The sequence below is a fragment of the Nymphaea colorata genome, chromosome 3 (assembly GCF_008831285.2).
Source record: "Nymphaea colorata isolate Beijing-Zhang1983 chromosome 3, ASM883128v2, whole genome shotgun sequence".
In the NCBI taxonomy this organism is placed as follows: Eukaryota; Viridiplantae; Streptophyta; class Magnoliopsida; order Nymphaeales; family Nymphaeaceae; genus Nymphaea; species Nymphaea colorata.
This window is the reverse complement of record NC_045140.1, coordinates 17,020,998-17,035,482: the sequence shown is the minus strand read 5'-3', so window position 1 is coordinate 17,035,482 and position 14,485 is coordinate 17,020,998. Positions and strand designations below refer to the sequence as shown.

General features: G+C 38.5%; 1 protein-coding gene across 7 annotated transcripts; it reads right to left on the bottom strand.

Annotated features, from left to right (window-relative positions):
* Nucleotides 1–882: 882 nt before the first annotated feature.
* On the bottom strand, nt 883–8,355 carry LOC116250586 (zinc finger protein CONSTANS-LIKE 9). Of its 7 annotated transcripts, none has more exons than XR_007572876.1 (6): nt 7,211–7,971; nt 5,757–6,463; nt 4,599–4,826; nt 2,699–3,054; nt 1,578–1,788; nt 883–1,391 (listed from the first exon to the last, which is right to left on the bottom strand). XR_007572876.1 is itself a non-coding variant. In XM_031624322.2 (6 exons), exons 3-6 carry the CDS (start codon nt 6,339–6,341, stop codon nt 1,659–1,661), a joined length of 1,299 nt encoding a protein of 432 aa, XP_031480182.1. In that variant the 5' UTR covers nt 6,342–6,463; nt 7,211–7,293; nt 8,254–8,317; the 3' UTR covers nt 883–1,658. The 7 variants fall into 7 exon arrangements, 6 of the variants coding, with proteins under 6 accessions (XP_031480182.1, XP_031480184.1, XP_031480180.1 ...); XM_031624322.2 differs by adding an exon at nt 8,254–8,317 and having other exon boundaries at nt 883–1,788; nt 7,211–7,293; XM_031624324.2 differs by adding an exon at nt 8,112–8,226 and having other exon boundaries at nt 883–1,788; nt 7,211–7,293.
* Between the last annotated feature and the right edge of the window lie 6,130 nt (nt 8,356–14,485).

Below are 14,485 nucleotides of genomic sequence, written 5' to 3'. Positions count from 1 at the left end.
GCATGGATTTAAGGTCAGATGGAGAGAGGGTCTGACCGAAATAGAAAGAAATATCGAAAATTCGGGATCTAAATCTTAAGGATCACAGATCACCGTGGATCTAAGATATGCAGTGAAACAAACACAACCTTCCTTCACATCATAAATTTGTTAGAAACAAACACAACCTTCCTTCACATCATAAATTTGTTGAGATGTTACGCATATGCTTTACACATTTTATAATATAATTCGGTGTTGATCTGTGATAGGTATGTACAAGATACACACAACTCTTTGTTTTATGTATTTATTTACTGGCCAGTGAGGATTGAACGAACATATATGGGAAGCCCAGTTATTGACCTGGAGCTTTAAAGCCAACTCGAAAATGGGCCGGAATCTTGTTTCACACTCAAGTTATATGGGATCATAAAGGACGCCTAAAACAATCGAAGAACGAGTTGGCTCATGTCCCTTCCATAAAATTCGATGATGAGCTCAATCTCGTTCACAATGCGTTTACAAGCCGTGCGTTACCAGCCCATTCTGTCAATCATATATAGAGAGAGAAAGAGACCAAAAAATGCCGTTGTGAAAACTCGAAGCTTCCAAGCGGATGATTTTACAAACGAAACCAGGAAGACATTGATTGCACTTGTCATTCAAAAAACAAAAGTGGTTGCCATCTAGAAAAGTGGCCATTGATTACCCTCCTCCTTCAAATCCGAAAGAAAGATTCACGCACAATAGTTTCATATGAAGGGCTGAGAATTTCTCAAATGAAGAGTGGTGATAGCGTCTAGCTTTTCCTCCAGAACAATCTCTTGCAGGGATAAAGGACCAACATGAAAAGCACTCTCTGCGGCCAGGAATAGATGATGACGGGAACAATAACGAAAAGAAAAAAAAGAATGTAGTTCCACAACTATATATACAAGGAAAAATTCAAGTTTGCTATACGGGTCCATAGCATTGCCATACTCGTGTACACATTATTATTCTTGCAACAGCACCAGAAGATGCAGCAGTATGGGGAAGTAAAGGCCCATAATCTCATAAATGAGTTTCGACATAAATAGAAGTGTTCGATACCAATGCAAAATATTTACAAAATTGAGTGGAGCACTCAAATCTTTTGAGGTTAAGAGAAAGGGTCAACTACTTCTGGCAAAACTTCCAAAACTGCAACTCCGATTCTCCTGTGCTTTCATTTACTTTTTTCCTTTTTCTATTTTCCAGACTTCATTTGGGGAAAATGCTGCCGAAAAATGCTGATGTTTACATATGCTGCATCAAGTTCCCTTGTACGCTAACATTTTTCTTATTGCCTTTGCTTCCAATAGTCAGCCTGCATTCGCATACTTAGCCTTCTCTTCAATGGCTTTTATCGATATACGTCCTTACATTTTCTGCATCTTCCTCAAGAATAAACACAGTTAGAAGCTTATTTGTGGGCATCCTATAGCTTAGGCATCAATTAATTTTGACACTGCATGTGCACATTTCATACGTCTTCCGGATTGCCATCATTTATCTTTATGTGGAAGAACAATCATGGAGGTAACTGAAAGCTCTCGAGCTGGCAATATACAAACCTCGCACAAATGTCTACATTAATTCTGCATCCGTTATATGCCATTTCGCTCAGGCATTTAATTGAGGATGCTTTTCTCTATTCAGCTGCTTTTCGTCTCAGAGAGTGGGTCATAATCATAGGCATCGCCAGCCTTGACAAACCTGCCCTTCACACGTTTTCTGATGTCAGCCCTGGCCTTACGAGAAGCATATCTTATCTTTTTCTCAAACCTGTTTGTCAATTAGATCAATAAAAAAGTTCAGGTGAGAAAGAGAAAATGAAATGGCAGTTTCATATGAAATCGTTTGAGACTCTTCAATCTGACTCTGGGTTATGGAGCTAACATGCAGCCCAAATTATTGCAATTTGTAAGCTAGGTCAATTGCATTCATTTATTTAAAAGGTAAACAGTACATTAGCATATAGCCATATACAAATGAAACAATGCCACAATAAGTTATTAAGCATAATTCACAGTCACTACATTAGCTGCATTAGTAAGTCTCAAGCTGGGAAAGATCTGCTAGGAGAATTTTATGGTTGGCCAATCGCAAGAGGGCAGGAAAGCAAGGCATAGGCTATATGCTCAGGTGTCCTGTTTATTTAATGCATGCGTGAAAAGAAAAGGCAAAACTTCTGCTCGGAATAGGGCACATCCACTCTCCAAATTCACCGCTTCTCCCCCCTCCTTTCCCTACAGCAGCAGAGACAGGTATAGAATTAAAACGCCAAGATGCAGTATTTCAGAAACCTGATAAAAACTTATATGGAGGAAAAACGAAGGGAAGTTTTTGAAATTTCTAGTAGTTCTCTTTTTTTTCTAAAGCATTTGGTAAAACAAAAAAGTGTTCTTTCCCACCCACTTCCACCATGTGGCCTCACGTTCAAGCCAACACTTCAATCTCAATCAGCATTTTAAAGCCCTTGCAATTATTCACAACATATTCTGCATTCAGCAAACAACCATTGCAAACCACACAGGTACAACTTTGCAATGTGAGCTCGTGTCAAAACATTTGTCGGCTTCAACTAAATCGCTCAAATAATCAATTTCACTTAGGAACCTTAAGCAAGCATAACTGCACAAAAGAGAACATGTCCAACACTTACAGGGAGCTACTTATAACTAATAAGACTTACTTGCGAGTCTTTTTCTTCTCTTTATAACGCATGACAGCATTATCTCTGCTCGCTTGAGTATGTGAGTTGTCTGAACCAGTAGAAAACCAAGGAGGTTCCCCCATCAGGAGCATAGATGACATCCCACAATCTTGATAATCTCCAGCACTGCTTTCACCACTCAATGCTGAAAATGCAAGTGACAAATTCGAACATGCTTGTCTTGGTGGCAGACAAAGAGTTGTCTCGGTGTCAGGGCAATGACTTGGCATTACCGAATCAGAGACCACACTTCTGCATGCTGCATGCAATTTTTTTGCTGGACGAGCAAGAAGGGACTCATCAATTGATGCATGATCTGCTGCTGAAGAAGAAGCCTGGCCAAGAAAACAGATAGAACACCAATTAAGTTCTTTTGAATAAAAACAGCAGTAAACCTCACTAACAAAATCAGTGTGATCTCATGAACACATACAGTATTCAGTATTGCATTGATAATTTCCTACCTAAGGCACAAAAAGACAGGGAAGACATTTCCAGACACTGACATCAGGCAAGGAATTGAGTTTCTATGGTTTCCATCATGAATGGCAAAGTTTACAATATCCTGTTCAAATGACCTCAAGCCCCACTTGCATGAACAATTTACTTTAATCATTCAGGACCATATGATGTTTTTAAGGAAAAACATATGGTGTCATGATATAAGAAAGAAACAACCTTGGAAATGAAAGATTAGTCCATATAACCAACCCAAGAATCACCATCCATATACATCATAATACCACAAGCAGATGGAATTCTAGATACCCATGGTGTTAAAGCATTAATTTCATAGCTTTACAAGAAAATATGAACCTAATCTTTTATTGTGATCATCATGTTTGACATACTCATGCAGCTTTTAAATCATTTGACACAACTGCAGAGGAAGGTGTGCATTGAAGATTGATTTGCTCATATTTCTAGCAAATGTTGATCAGGCAATTCAGCCACTAGTTATCAATCCAGACTTGCCAGTCTGACAGCACAGCCTCACCAAAATGAGGCTTGCAGCTAGCTGTCTTACAAGGACATGCAAAGCAACAAGCCTCATATTTGCACTGAGAATTAGTTTCATAAACCCATTTAGACATATGTCAGATCTCTATGTCACATAGATGCGGGGTGCAGGTATGGGCGTGGGTGCAGGTGCAAGTGCGGGTGCAAGTGCAGGTGAAGGAGTGGCTGCAGCATTTTCTAAAAAAACATAGGTGTGGGTGTGGCGAGAACATATATATACATATATATATATATATAGTTATATCTATAATAATATAAATAAATATGATTGCCTAGAAACAATGAACTAGTGATAAAGTTGTCCACTATGTTAGATGGGTGCTCCTAAACGGCTGCCACACCAGTGTCAATGTTAGTGCTTTTTTGATACAGTACGTCTGGTGCGGTCAGCCGAACCGGGACAAAACTGATCATTTTAAATGCGCATCTGGCTAAACTAGTTCTAATAGAAAAGGTTTGTAATGACTAAAATGTAAATATAGATAAATGAAGCAACTAAACAATAATTAACTAAATAAAAAATATATAGGAAAATTGAATGGTGACTCTGGCTTTGTAGAGCCACCCAACCATCTAATCAGGACTGTTCGATCTAATATGATGGACGGTTAAGAGAAAAACAAAAAGAAAAAGGTGATGGGTATTTTTGTCCTACAATATTATTTTACACCTTTTTCTCCTTTTTTTTCTCTTAACCATCCATTTGCTTTAGATTGATAGTCTTGATTAGATGGTTGGGTGACTATGGATAGCTAGAGTCACCGATCACACACACACACACACATATATATATATGTAGCAATCAAAATGGGCATTGGCAATCAAGATAGAAAAAAGCATCATGAACAAAAGTAATCACCTCTAAGACAATCTCATTTCTTCCATTTGAGTTGGCCGCAGAGACATTCTTCCCCAATAACAGCCTATCAGCACCACCATCATCAAAAGGAAGTTGAGAGTTATTCTGGGAATTTCCAAAAAGTTCTTCATAATTCTCAAACGTTAGGTCTACATCACCCATATTGAAGTCTTCATATAGCTCTTCATCCTCAAAAATTCCAAGGTCCTTCATTCCATCACACGATAACTGCATGTAGCATCAGAAAAGTTTTGTAGTGCTTTGAACAAACTTGAAGCTCTACTACTCACAAAAAGCAGAAGAAATCTAATAGCTCATGGAAAGAAATAAACTATAGACATAAGAATTTGGATTCCATGACAAAAAAGCCACTTCAGGAAACTATTGTACTTTCATGACATGAAAGCCAATTGCAAGATAATATTTAGGTTCATCTTGTGTAAGGTTTCAAGAAAATAAGTAATCCACATTCTCTTCATGCTGTCTGAAAAATATGTATAGTTCGCCCTGTTGTAATATAATTTACAGGTTGCACATGATTGACAAAAGGTGCTTTGCCTTGTAACACAATTGAGAAATACAAGGAAGAGGAAACTTGTCTTAAAAAAAAAAAATCGGAGGAAAAAACAACTAGAAATGGATGTACAGAAAGGCTAAAAGAAATCTATGCATCCCACATTGTCTAGCTTCCAAGACTGACTCCGAGAAAAATAGAACAGATCAATGCAGCGACCCATCAGATGCTACCACCTAATTCAACAGCTCATCAGAAGTCGATCAGGTTAATGGCAAGAACAATAGGCAGAGGATAGTATGGGATAAAAGTAGTAAAATGCCCAAGGAATTTGGCAGGAAAACCCCAACACAACAAGTCAGCTGAAGGGATACTTTTTTCTTTTTTGCTTTACTACTTCCAAGATGCACATTTGCAGGAGGAAGCAAGCAACTCAATTCCAGAAGTTTGTTCCCACCTAACCAGATAGTATTGTGCTTAAGCCTCTTGTTGGTGATTTTACTCATTATGACTTGAGGTTCATATGTTTAAAATGGGTGATTCCGATGGCAAATTATCATGTGGAATAGGTGATTAGCATGAAACATATACCATTGAAAATATATCCAGATTAAATAAGAACAGAGGCATCATCATGATTTCACCTTTTGTAGAGCAGAGTCTAACATTCCATCTTGTTGATCCACACCAAATGGCATAGAGTTTAATGGGGGCAATGGTGAAGAGTCCATCCAAAAACTGGATTTATCTGTGGTTTCCATCTCTCCTAGTTGGCTCTGCATAGTTAGGTCCAGAGTGTTGCTGCTTGAAGGCTCCCAACAGTTGGTGACACTATCCTCGTTAATGCTTGTCAAGGTCATCCCTTGTTCACGTTTAGAATCCCCAGAAGAAGGAAATTCCAAAATAAAGGACCATATTCTAGAAAGTTCTGCAGCAGAGGGACAGCCAGCATAAGAGTTTATTGCCTGTCTCTTGTGTTCAGAAGTTGTAGTTGAACCACCATGTCTGTTCCAGTCACAGTTTTGACAAAATGACACTTTTTCTTCAATACACCTGACTCTAGCCGGTTGTGAATTGCATCCATCACACAACAGCGTCCGAGAATGGCGTTGAGAAAGTGCATTTGCTGAATGAACATTCCGGTCGCATGAAAGGCATAAGCACGCAGCATCTGACTTGCAGTAAACAACAGATCTTTGATCTCCACAAAAGTCACACACAACACCCATTCTTTTGTAAATATTCCAGAGAATCAGAGGTAAGAAATTGGACTCCTTGAGTTGGCAAGATATGTGACTCCTTATCAACCTTAATCACTCTGAAATTTCAACCTCTTAGGCTTGTCATCAACCTGAATTGCAATGCAGATTCAAGAGTTTAGACTTGTCATCAATCTCAGTGATAATGTAAGATCTCCATTTAGTACAAAAACCATCATAGCTTTAGCTGAAAATTCGTAGCTATTTTAATCAACATATATGCACTTAATCTCAACAATTGAATGGTTTGCAGTTATTGACTCATTACAGTTGAAAAGAGAAAATCAGAATCAGACCACAACAAGCCGAGGAATGAAGGAACCAATGCAACTGCAATTGACAAGTGACAATACAATGTGCACAAAGATAAAAAAAAGCTGATACGCAATGCATAACAAATGAGATAGTGGACGATAACAAATGGTTCTTGAACGAGGGTTAATTTTCTTGTTAGACCTCTCCAGGCGCAGGAACTACTAGTTCTTCACGCTTTGTTTCCATCGACATGTGCCAGGTAAAAAGATGTTTCAAGACCCTACTAGCACATCCGAAGATACCGCCAATCCTCACTATTTCACAAATCTTCGATTTAAGAGAACAAAATACAAAGACAATAGACTAATACGAAATTGAACGGTGAAATTTCATGGCTTTCTTGGAAGTTTCACTTCCTCAAATCTTGAAGAAAGTATGTCTTGTTGCTGGAGAGACTGAACCAATCCTTAAAGAAAAATATTTGGAAATGGTAAACTTCCATTGTCTTGTAACAGAATAGTCGTAGATCATATTTAGGGTCTAATGGGAGGAACTTCATTTCCTAAATGAAGACAAACTCGTACTGTTTTCAGTGGACATTGGAGAAACACGGCGCCTCGATCCATGGCTTTGACAGCTCTGATGATGAACTCATGTTCAGAAAGGTCTAAAAAAAAACGAAAAAAGAAAATATATAAGCTGAATTTTCACGTACCAAACCAACGCCAAAGCACTACTATCAAATCATTTTAAAAAAAAAAATTAAGCAATACCAGAAAAAGTACCCCGGCGAAGGCCTAAATCACCCAAAAAGAAGAAAGAAAAAGAAACGTCAAGTTAGCCCAAAAAAAAAAAAAAAAATCACACTGCTAAACAGAAACCAATTTTTTGGGCAATTCATCAAACCAAAGAGGCTGCGGCTAAAGTTTTCCAAACAGAAATTAGCCCGAAAATGAAAGTCGTCTTCTGTACAAAATCTTAGTACCTTTTTCCCCGACAAGAGCCCACAATACTCAACAGATTCAAGCAATCCTCAATCACAAATCCCACCTTTAGACACGAAAAAAACACTATTCTGCCGCTGATTCTCCTAACAAAAAGCGTCATGTTTACACAAAATCGTTAAACCGAGAGACAGAGCCAAAGTTCGCAGCTAAATTCACGCCGTCAGCTGCAGATTCTACACAGAAGCATAGATTCTCTCATCGGAAACCTACTGGAATCACCAGTAGTGGAGTCCGAAAGGCAAAAATCCACAGACAGCAAAAAAAAATTCCGACAATTCCAGCAGATCTCAACTCACTCTCACCGAATCCAAAATCTCAACAGAAACTCACAACAAAAATAACGAAAAAAAGCTAAAAGCCTTGCCCGAACCCGAAAGATAACGTTGTGAACGACGAATCCCGCGCTTCGACAAATCAAAAAGAAAAAAAAATGCCAAAAAAAAAGTACAGCAAATCCATCATTAATTAAAGATCGTACCTCAAAACGAACAAACGATCAGTGAGCCGTATGAAAGCTCGCGAGCGAAATAAAGAAAATGAAGGGGAAAGAAAAATAAAAAAAAAAAAGAAAAGAAGAAAAAGTTTTGGGATGAAGAGACGGGAGGACAGGCTCTGCCTACCTTTTTGCCCTCCCCTTTCTGCCTCGGGAAAAATCAAAAAAGCAATAAATTTAAATGAGCAAACCCAAATAAATATGAGAGAGGGAGAGCGGAAAAGTGCAGGATGGTGCGGGCTCCACTCTTCTCGGCGATGTGTAAAGGCGTGAACAGTGGAGGAAAAAGTATAACTGACCTGAAGTTACGTCTCTACCCCCACCCATCTCCCCACAATGACTCCCCTCTCCCCGTTCCGTTCGTTTACCTCCCGCATCTTCAGCCGACAGGTACCACTACTTTTCCGTTGTACGGCTGACGCACGTTGCTCACGTTTTAACCGACTCGGATCGGACGTCGAACCGGATATGCTCGATTGGGGATCCGAGTCTGTGGTCATTGGATCTCCCCCTTGTAGATTTGGATCCGGCATATGGGACCCAATCACTCAAATTTGGATGACTTGGATGGAGTTTGGGAGCCCAGCAATCACGTGGATCTTAGACACCAAACAACGAGCCGAGCAACTCGAGTTCAAGAGAAACATGACTAAGTGGTCAAGCTCCGCATTTATTTTTGTATGTAAGATATTTTTTGCAGAATTTTTTTTTTAAAAAATCCTAATACTTTAAAAGTGGTTTGAAATAAATAAATAAAAAAAGGCTGGTCAATTTATGCCTAATTGAGCAAGTTGGAGCTACAGAATCCACATTAGGATTTTCTAAATCAAGGGGTGGGCAGCACATGCTCATGTTTTTGACTCGTCTCCCCCGTGGAATCTATTCTTCTCGTTTATATTATTTTGAATGAAACTACTAGTCTTCACATTCTCACATACCAAGTTATCTCGAATAGAACTAAGGAATTGCCCATAGCTTCTACTGTTCAATGGGCTCGTCCATGATCATTAAATATTCGTTTCAAATAGGTTTTTAGTCTTCCTTTCTTTTTTTATAATCGGACATGGATTTTATCAGTCTCTCTCTAATATATATATATATATATATATATATATATATTTATATATATTAGAGAGAGAAAGAGAGTGGTAGATAAAAGGGTCTCACATGCCAAGCTGAGAATTTATAAGCTAAAAAGATTCGATGGTTGATTATTGGACCTTTGTAGAATGTTAATTACACACTTAAATATAAATGTCTTTTCCATGTAAATTTAGAATGACTATTTCTTGGACAAAGACTCTCTTTGTCGAGTTTGTGTCCCGTAAACGATGTGTGGATTTCTTTAACAGCAGCAAATGACTTTGACGGAAAAGCTCTTAGGACAAGGAAAATAACTTTCAGAAAAAAGATAGTGGGGGGACCTGCTGAGGGTTTACTTCCCAACATGAAAGGGGCTGAAAGTTTTCCAAGAAAAAGTTTTCCTCGTTTGGTTTCTAGATTGAAAATTCACTCTTTCAGACCTTTCGGGGTTATCAAAGTTTGGATCCGATACGTTGTTGGATAAGGAACCGAATTGACATGTAGAATTATCGTTTGACACAACATGACAGTTGAGGGTAAAGATTGTGCAAATTATTTATGGCAGAAAGCAAGCAAAAAGCTGCAAACTCTGACATTGAATATGATAAGGACAACTGAGGCCGATTGCTTCTTTCAGACAAGGCGCCAGGCTGTTCAAAATCAAGACTAAATGAAAGCAATTTTATTTCCAATAATACCCCTACATTAATTCCAGGGCAACGTATTGAATTATTTGGAGAATAGAAATATGTTGCCCTTAACAAGGCTTTTGCCACTAGAGACATGATCAAAGAATGTTAGTGTCATTGTTTCAAGAAACGAGTGTAAATATAGATGGTCCACATAGATGACTATATTTGTGACATTTCATTTTGAGATGTTTAGTCCACAATCTTCAAATATAGATAGATAGTCCACATAAATAAATGTCTATATTTGTGACTTTTTATTTCGATATGTTTAGTTGTCAATTGAAGATTGTGAACGCTTGCTTGTCAAGAGTTTATAAAAAAAGTTGTTAAGTAATTGGTTGTGTTAGTTTTTAACATTTTGTAAACTGGAATTGAAACAATTTGGTGGTAGATTATGACCTACCACGCAAAAACCAAAACTACTGAGGGATAGATTGGAATCCATAGAACTAGGGCAAGCTCAATGTGAGAGTGGAACAAGTTGTCTCAATATTTTCTATGAACATGGAGTTTTTTTTTAAACACATTATAAGAAGACAATGTTCTTCTTATCACACGTTCTCTATGACAAATAATATCCGATGTACCATCACTAGGCAAGCCAAAATTATTGTAACATGAAGTATTTATGTTGCCTTATATTCTTACAAGGCGGTACATACCAAGTTCAAGCTATTTCAACATCTCAAAATACTATTATAGATATAGCACTTTAACTTATGACATATATTACCAAGTTACAAAAACTGGTTGGTTCTCTTCAATTCAAGACAAATCACGAACCTAGTTTCATTAATCTCGGTGTCCATCGCAACATCATTGTCACCCAACATCACAGTATGAAGGCTAGGGACGTAAGTCGCACTTAGTTAAGCGCTGTCATAATCATATGAAATTTATCAAGTACGAAATAATTAGACGAAAAAGAGTTTTAATCTTAAAATCTGAAATCATCTAATTGCCTCGTGGGGATCATATGTATGTTGGATCGTAAACAAAAGCTTTTTAAATTAAAACTTAAAATCGAATTAAAATGAATTTGCTTCAGCTTCAAAAAGTATGTCAGGTTTACTCAATTTTTAACACTTTTAATAGCCAAGGGTAGTAGAGTCTTTTCGCATCCGCGAACGGCTTCCGCTTGGCTGTCGTGGCGCCGAATCATCCGCCACGTCGACGTCGTTGGCGAAAAGGTTCAGCACGGGACGCCATCCGACGTGGCCCGTGACCCCGACGGGAAATTAATCGCGACCGTTCATGACAACGTAAGGGTGACGGATCGGGCGACACGCGTCCAATCCGGGTTGCCGCTCCGGACATCCACGTGGTCGCTCACGATTCGTCGAGGTCATTGCGGAAGCGCGCTTTTTGGGTAAGAAGGAGCGTAAAGGCGTGTTTGGAATCTTTATCCAAAGGACGTCAAACCCAAGATGCCGAAATTGCCCTTTTTTTATTGAATAGGACGGAGATGAACTTCTGACTCGGTCCGGCCGAGTCAGATGCTCCCACTGGGTCGAGCTAGATGGGAGAGAACCAGCCCCCCCGATACGAGCTGCCAGGAAAATAAGCATGTGCCTATTGACGCGGCTTCGTATCGGGCAGTACGCGATATCTTTTTTGCTTTTTCATATAAAAATGATCTAAACTTGTATTAGTTGAAACACCGTATCATGAAACACAAAAACTATTTTTAAGTAATTTATATAAATACTAATATATCCACTACGATATTCGACGGAATGCATTTCCCTGTCCTTTATTTAGATTTTTTTTTTTTTTAAGTACCCACGCGTTGTTTTCCACTTAACAATATTAAAGGAAGGAATGGGGAAGCGACCATCAAAGTACAGCAGCTCTTATTATAATGGACACAGTTCTTATTGTCATGTGCAAAACTCTGTGGGCGACATGGTTTCAATTTCCCCAACACGAAGACATTAAGCAGGAAGGGAAAACCGATGATTTTTGTCGAATATCGCCCCAATGGGGAACACTTTTTGAATTTTGAGACCCTCGAAAAGCACGCATAAGATCTAAAGTAAGTGATTGATTTTTTTGGCTGAATAAGAGTTTAACAAGGACAAAAAAAGATTGAAAGTTCTTGTCCGATTCTTATATTGCCTTGAGATCGGAGATATAACTGTTGTTTAACTTGAGTGTCACGATTCTACTTTTTATTGTTGAAGAGAGTAGCACATATAAAAATCGAATAACAAACATGCCTTCTATGCACATGCTTGCTCGACCAACTATGTTATGTGCCTTAAGTAACTAGCAATTAAGATTTTTTTAAGTTCTCTCCTAAGTAAAAACTTCCTTTTTATGCATCTATTGTGAACTTAGCTCAAGATTTACTCATCAGCAAGATGAGCTGGAGCGCCTACATAAGTGAATTCATCTCCAGCTTGGTAGGGTCGGCGTCGATTAAGATTGTTGAATATAAAATATATTTCTTAGTTTCATGAAAACGAATCCTGTTGATTTTTCTTTTTCAAATGAATTTTAGACTGCTTTTCTTCCTTTTTCCTTACGTCAATGATAAAAACTTTACTAGTCAGTGGAATGCCCAAAACAAGTAATGAGAAGTGGCAAGCTTACGAGGTTGCTGTTCCCGACGCTCGAAATAAAACAAACGGCGTACCAATTCTCACCACCAAAGCCATTACTCCAACACTCTCGAAAACCTTCAATCAGCCATTTTCTGACCTTCAATTTGCAGAAAAATCTGCAACAAGCACGTACCATCTTCAAATGACATGCAGATACATGTGATGTGATTATATTTGAAGGTCAACAATGGGGGATCGGATTTCGACCCAAGCTTGACGTTTTCCACAAAGATGCTTAAAATTCTTACTGTTTATTCGAAAGCGAAGAAAGTTTGGCTTTCCATTGGCTGCACTTTCACCTCCTCCACCAACTTTTCTTCCTTTACTCATCTCAATTATAACAGAGTACGTAAGGAAAAACAAGTTCAAGTAGCTGCACCGAATCTGATTCCCGATGTATTTATCTAACCCGAATGAATCTTAATGATTTACATTCCTGGACCATGGATTGGCACATCAAAAGTTCTATTAGAAAAATTAGAATTTACATTATGATGATTTAAATATTACATGAAGCGGCCTACATCAAACTTGATTCTTCCACGTACACGCCCTTATAGGAAGGATAGATACCCCAGATGGGTATCAAACATGCACTTAGTGTCATGTGACTTAAACTATAAAAATAAAAAGAAAAAAAAACCCCGTGCAGAAGGGAAAAAAACATAAAGGAAAGAAGCACGCAGAATAGGTTGGACCAAGTGTCATCACATGCAGAAGGCCCATATTCTTTGATGGCCCCTCCCATCAACCAGCTCAATTGAAAGCAACCGGGCACTTTATTATATGCTGGCCCGATGCTCCGCAATTGGCCTTGGAGATTGGATATTAGCAATTAGAAGCTTCTCAGTACTTGCCGCAAGAACAAGAATAATTATCAGAAGAATTCTTCAAAACGGGATGGGCAGTTTCTTTCTCATACGTGTGCATCGAAAATCTTTTCATTAATATATATATATATACACACACACACACCATAAATGGACTTTGGTTGCTGAATAGATGCAATTCTGGGAAAGAAACTTAAGGGCCCGTTTGTTTCAGCATAGGATCATGGGAAAACGATGAACTGGAGGAAGAAGTACAATATATTTTCTCATCTTTGAATGAAAGAGACCCCTAACAAGCCGGGGAGATAAGATTTAGCAGGAGTATTTGAGGCCCATTCTTTTTTTCTCAACCTTACCTACTTTGTCGGCAAAGATAAATAGCAACTTGAAGACGCAAACTTGGGGCTTCAGAGAATGGTGACGGAAAAGGGTGTTTTCTTTTTTCCCACTCCAAAGCTTCAGTCTCGCACACTTTCCTACCAAAATATATCATTTTGACCGGGAAAGGAAAGTAGCAGATTTTATTTGATCGAATGTAACAAAGGCAAGAAACAAGTAGCAATTTTGTTGGGGGACATCCCTCTCATGACGTAGTTCACTCTCCTTCCCCTCATGTGATTCCTCTTTCCCATCAAAATTCAATCCTATCATTTTTTTTTTCTTTCTATAATCATTGGTGAAAACAGAAAGAAAGGGCCGAGGGCGGGCCCACAAAGCTAACAGAATCTACAGTGGAAGAGGAAAGCATTTCCCAGGAAAAAAAGGCGAAAAGGATTGTGGCCGCAAGAAGTGGGATGACTGGTGAAAAATTGTAGGGGAAATTGTGGTGTTCTCGATGTGCTTTAAGGGATGTAGCATAACTGGTTAACGTTTCTTTAGTTTGATTCTTTTTTAAGGTTGAACTACAAATAATGACAATCCAATAGTCAAGTTAGAAGATATACTGTAGACCATGGAGGTCCTGAACCGGAGTAATCTTGCCTTCTACAAATGGCCCAACAATATTTTTTTTTCATCAAACGATGAGATGAGAAAGGCCGTTGCATTTTTTTACCACACGTCGCTGTTCAAAACCAACCTAACTATTATAACACGTCGCTGTTCAAAACCAACCTAACTAGCTGACTTCTGGCCTTTGCATGGTGTTT

What these genes read in the sequence shown, in the direction of transcription:
- LOC116250586 (XM_031624320.2), bottom strand. Translation starts at nt 6,341, where the DNA reads ATGGGTGTTGTGTGTGACTTTTGTGGAGATCAAAGATCTGTTGTTTAC. An exon ending in TAGACTCTGCTCTACAAAAG is followed by an intron (nt 4,827 to 5,756) that starts GTGAAATCATGA and finishes TGCTACATGCAG; the next exon opens with TTATCGTGTGATGGAATGAA. An exon ending in GAGAAGAAAAAGACTCGCAA is followed by an intron (nt 1,789 to 2,698) that starts GTAAGTCTTATT and finishes ATTGACAAACAG; the next exon opens with GTTTGAGAAAAAGATAAGAT.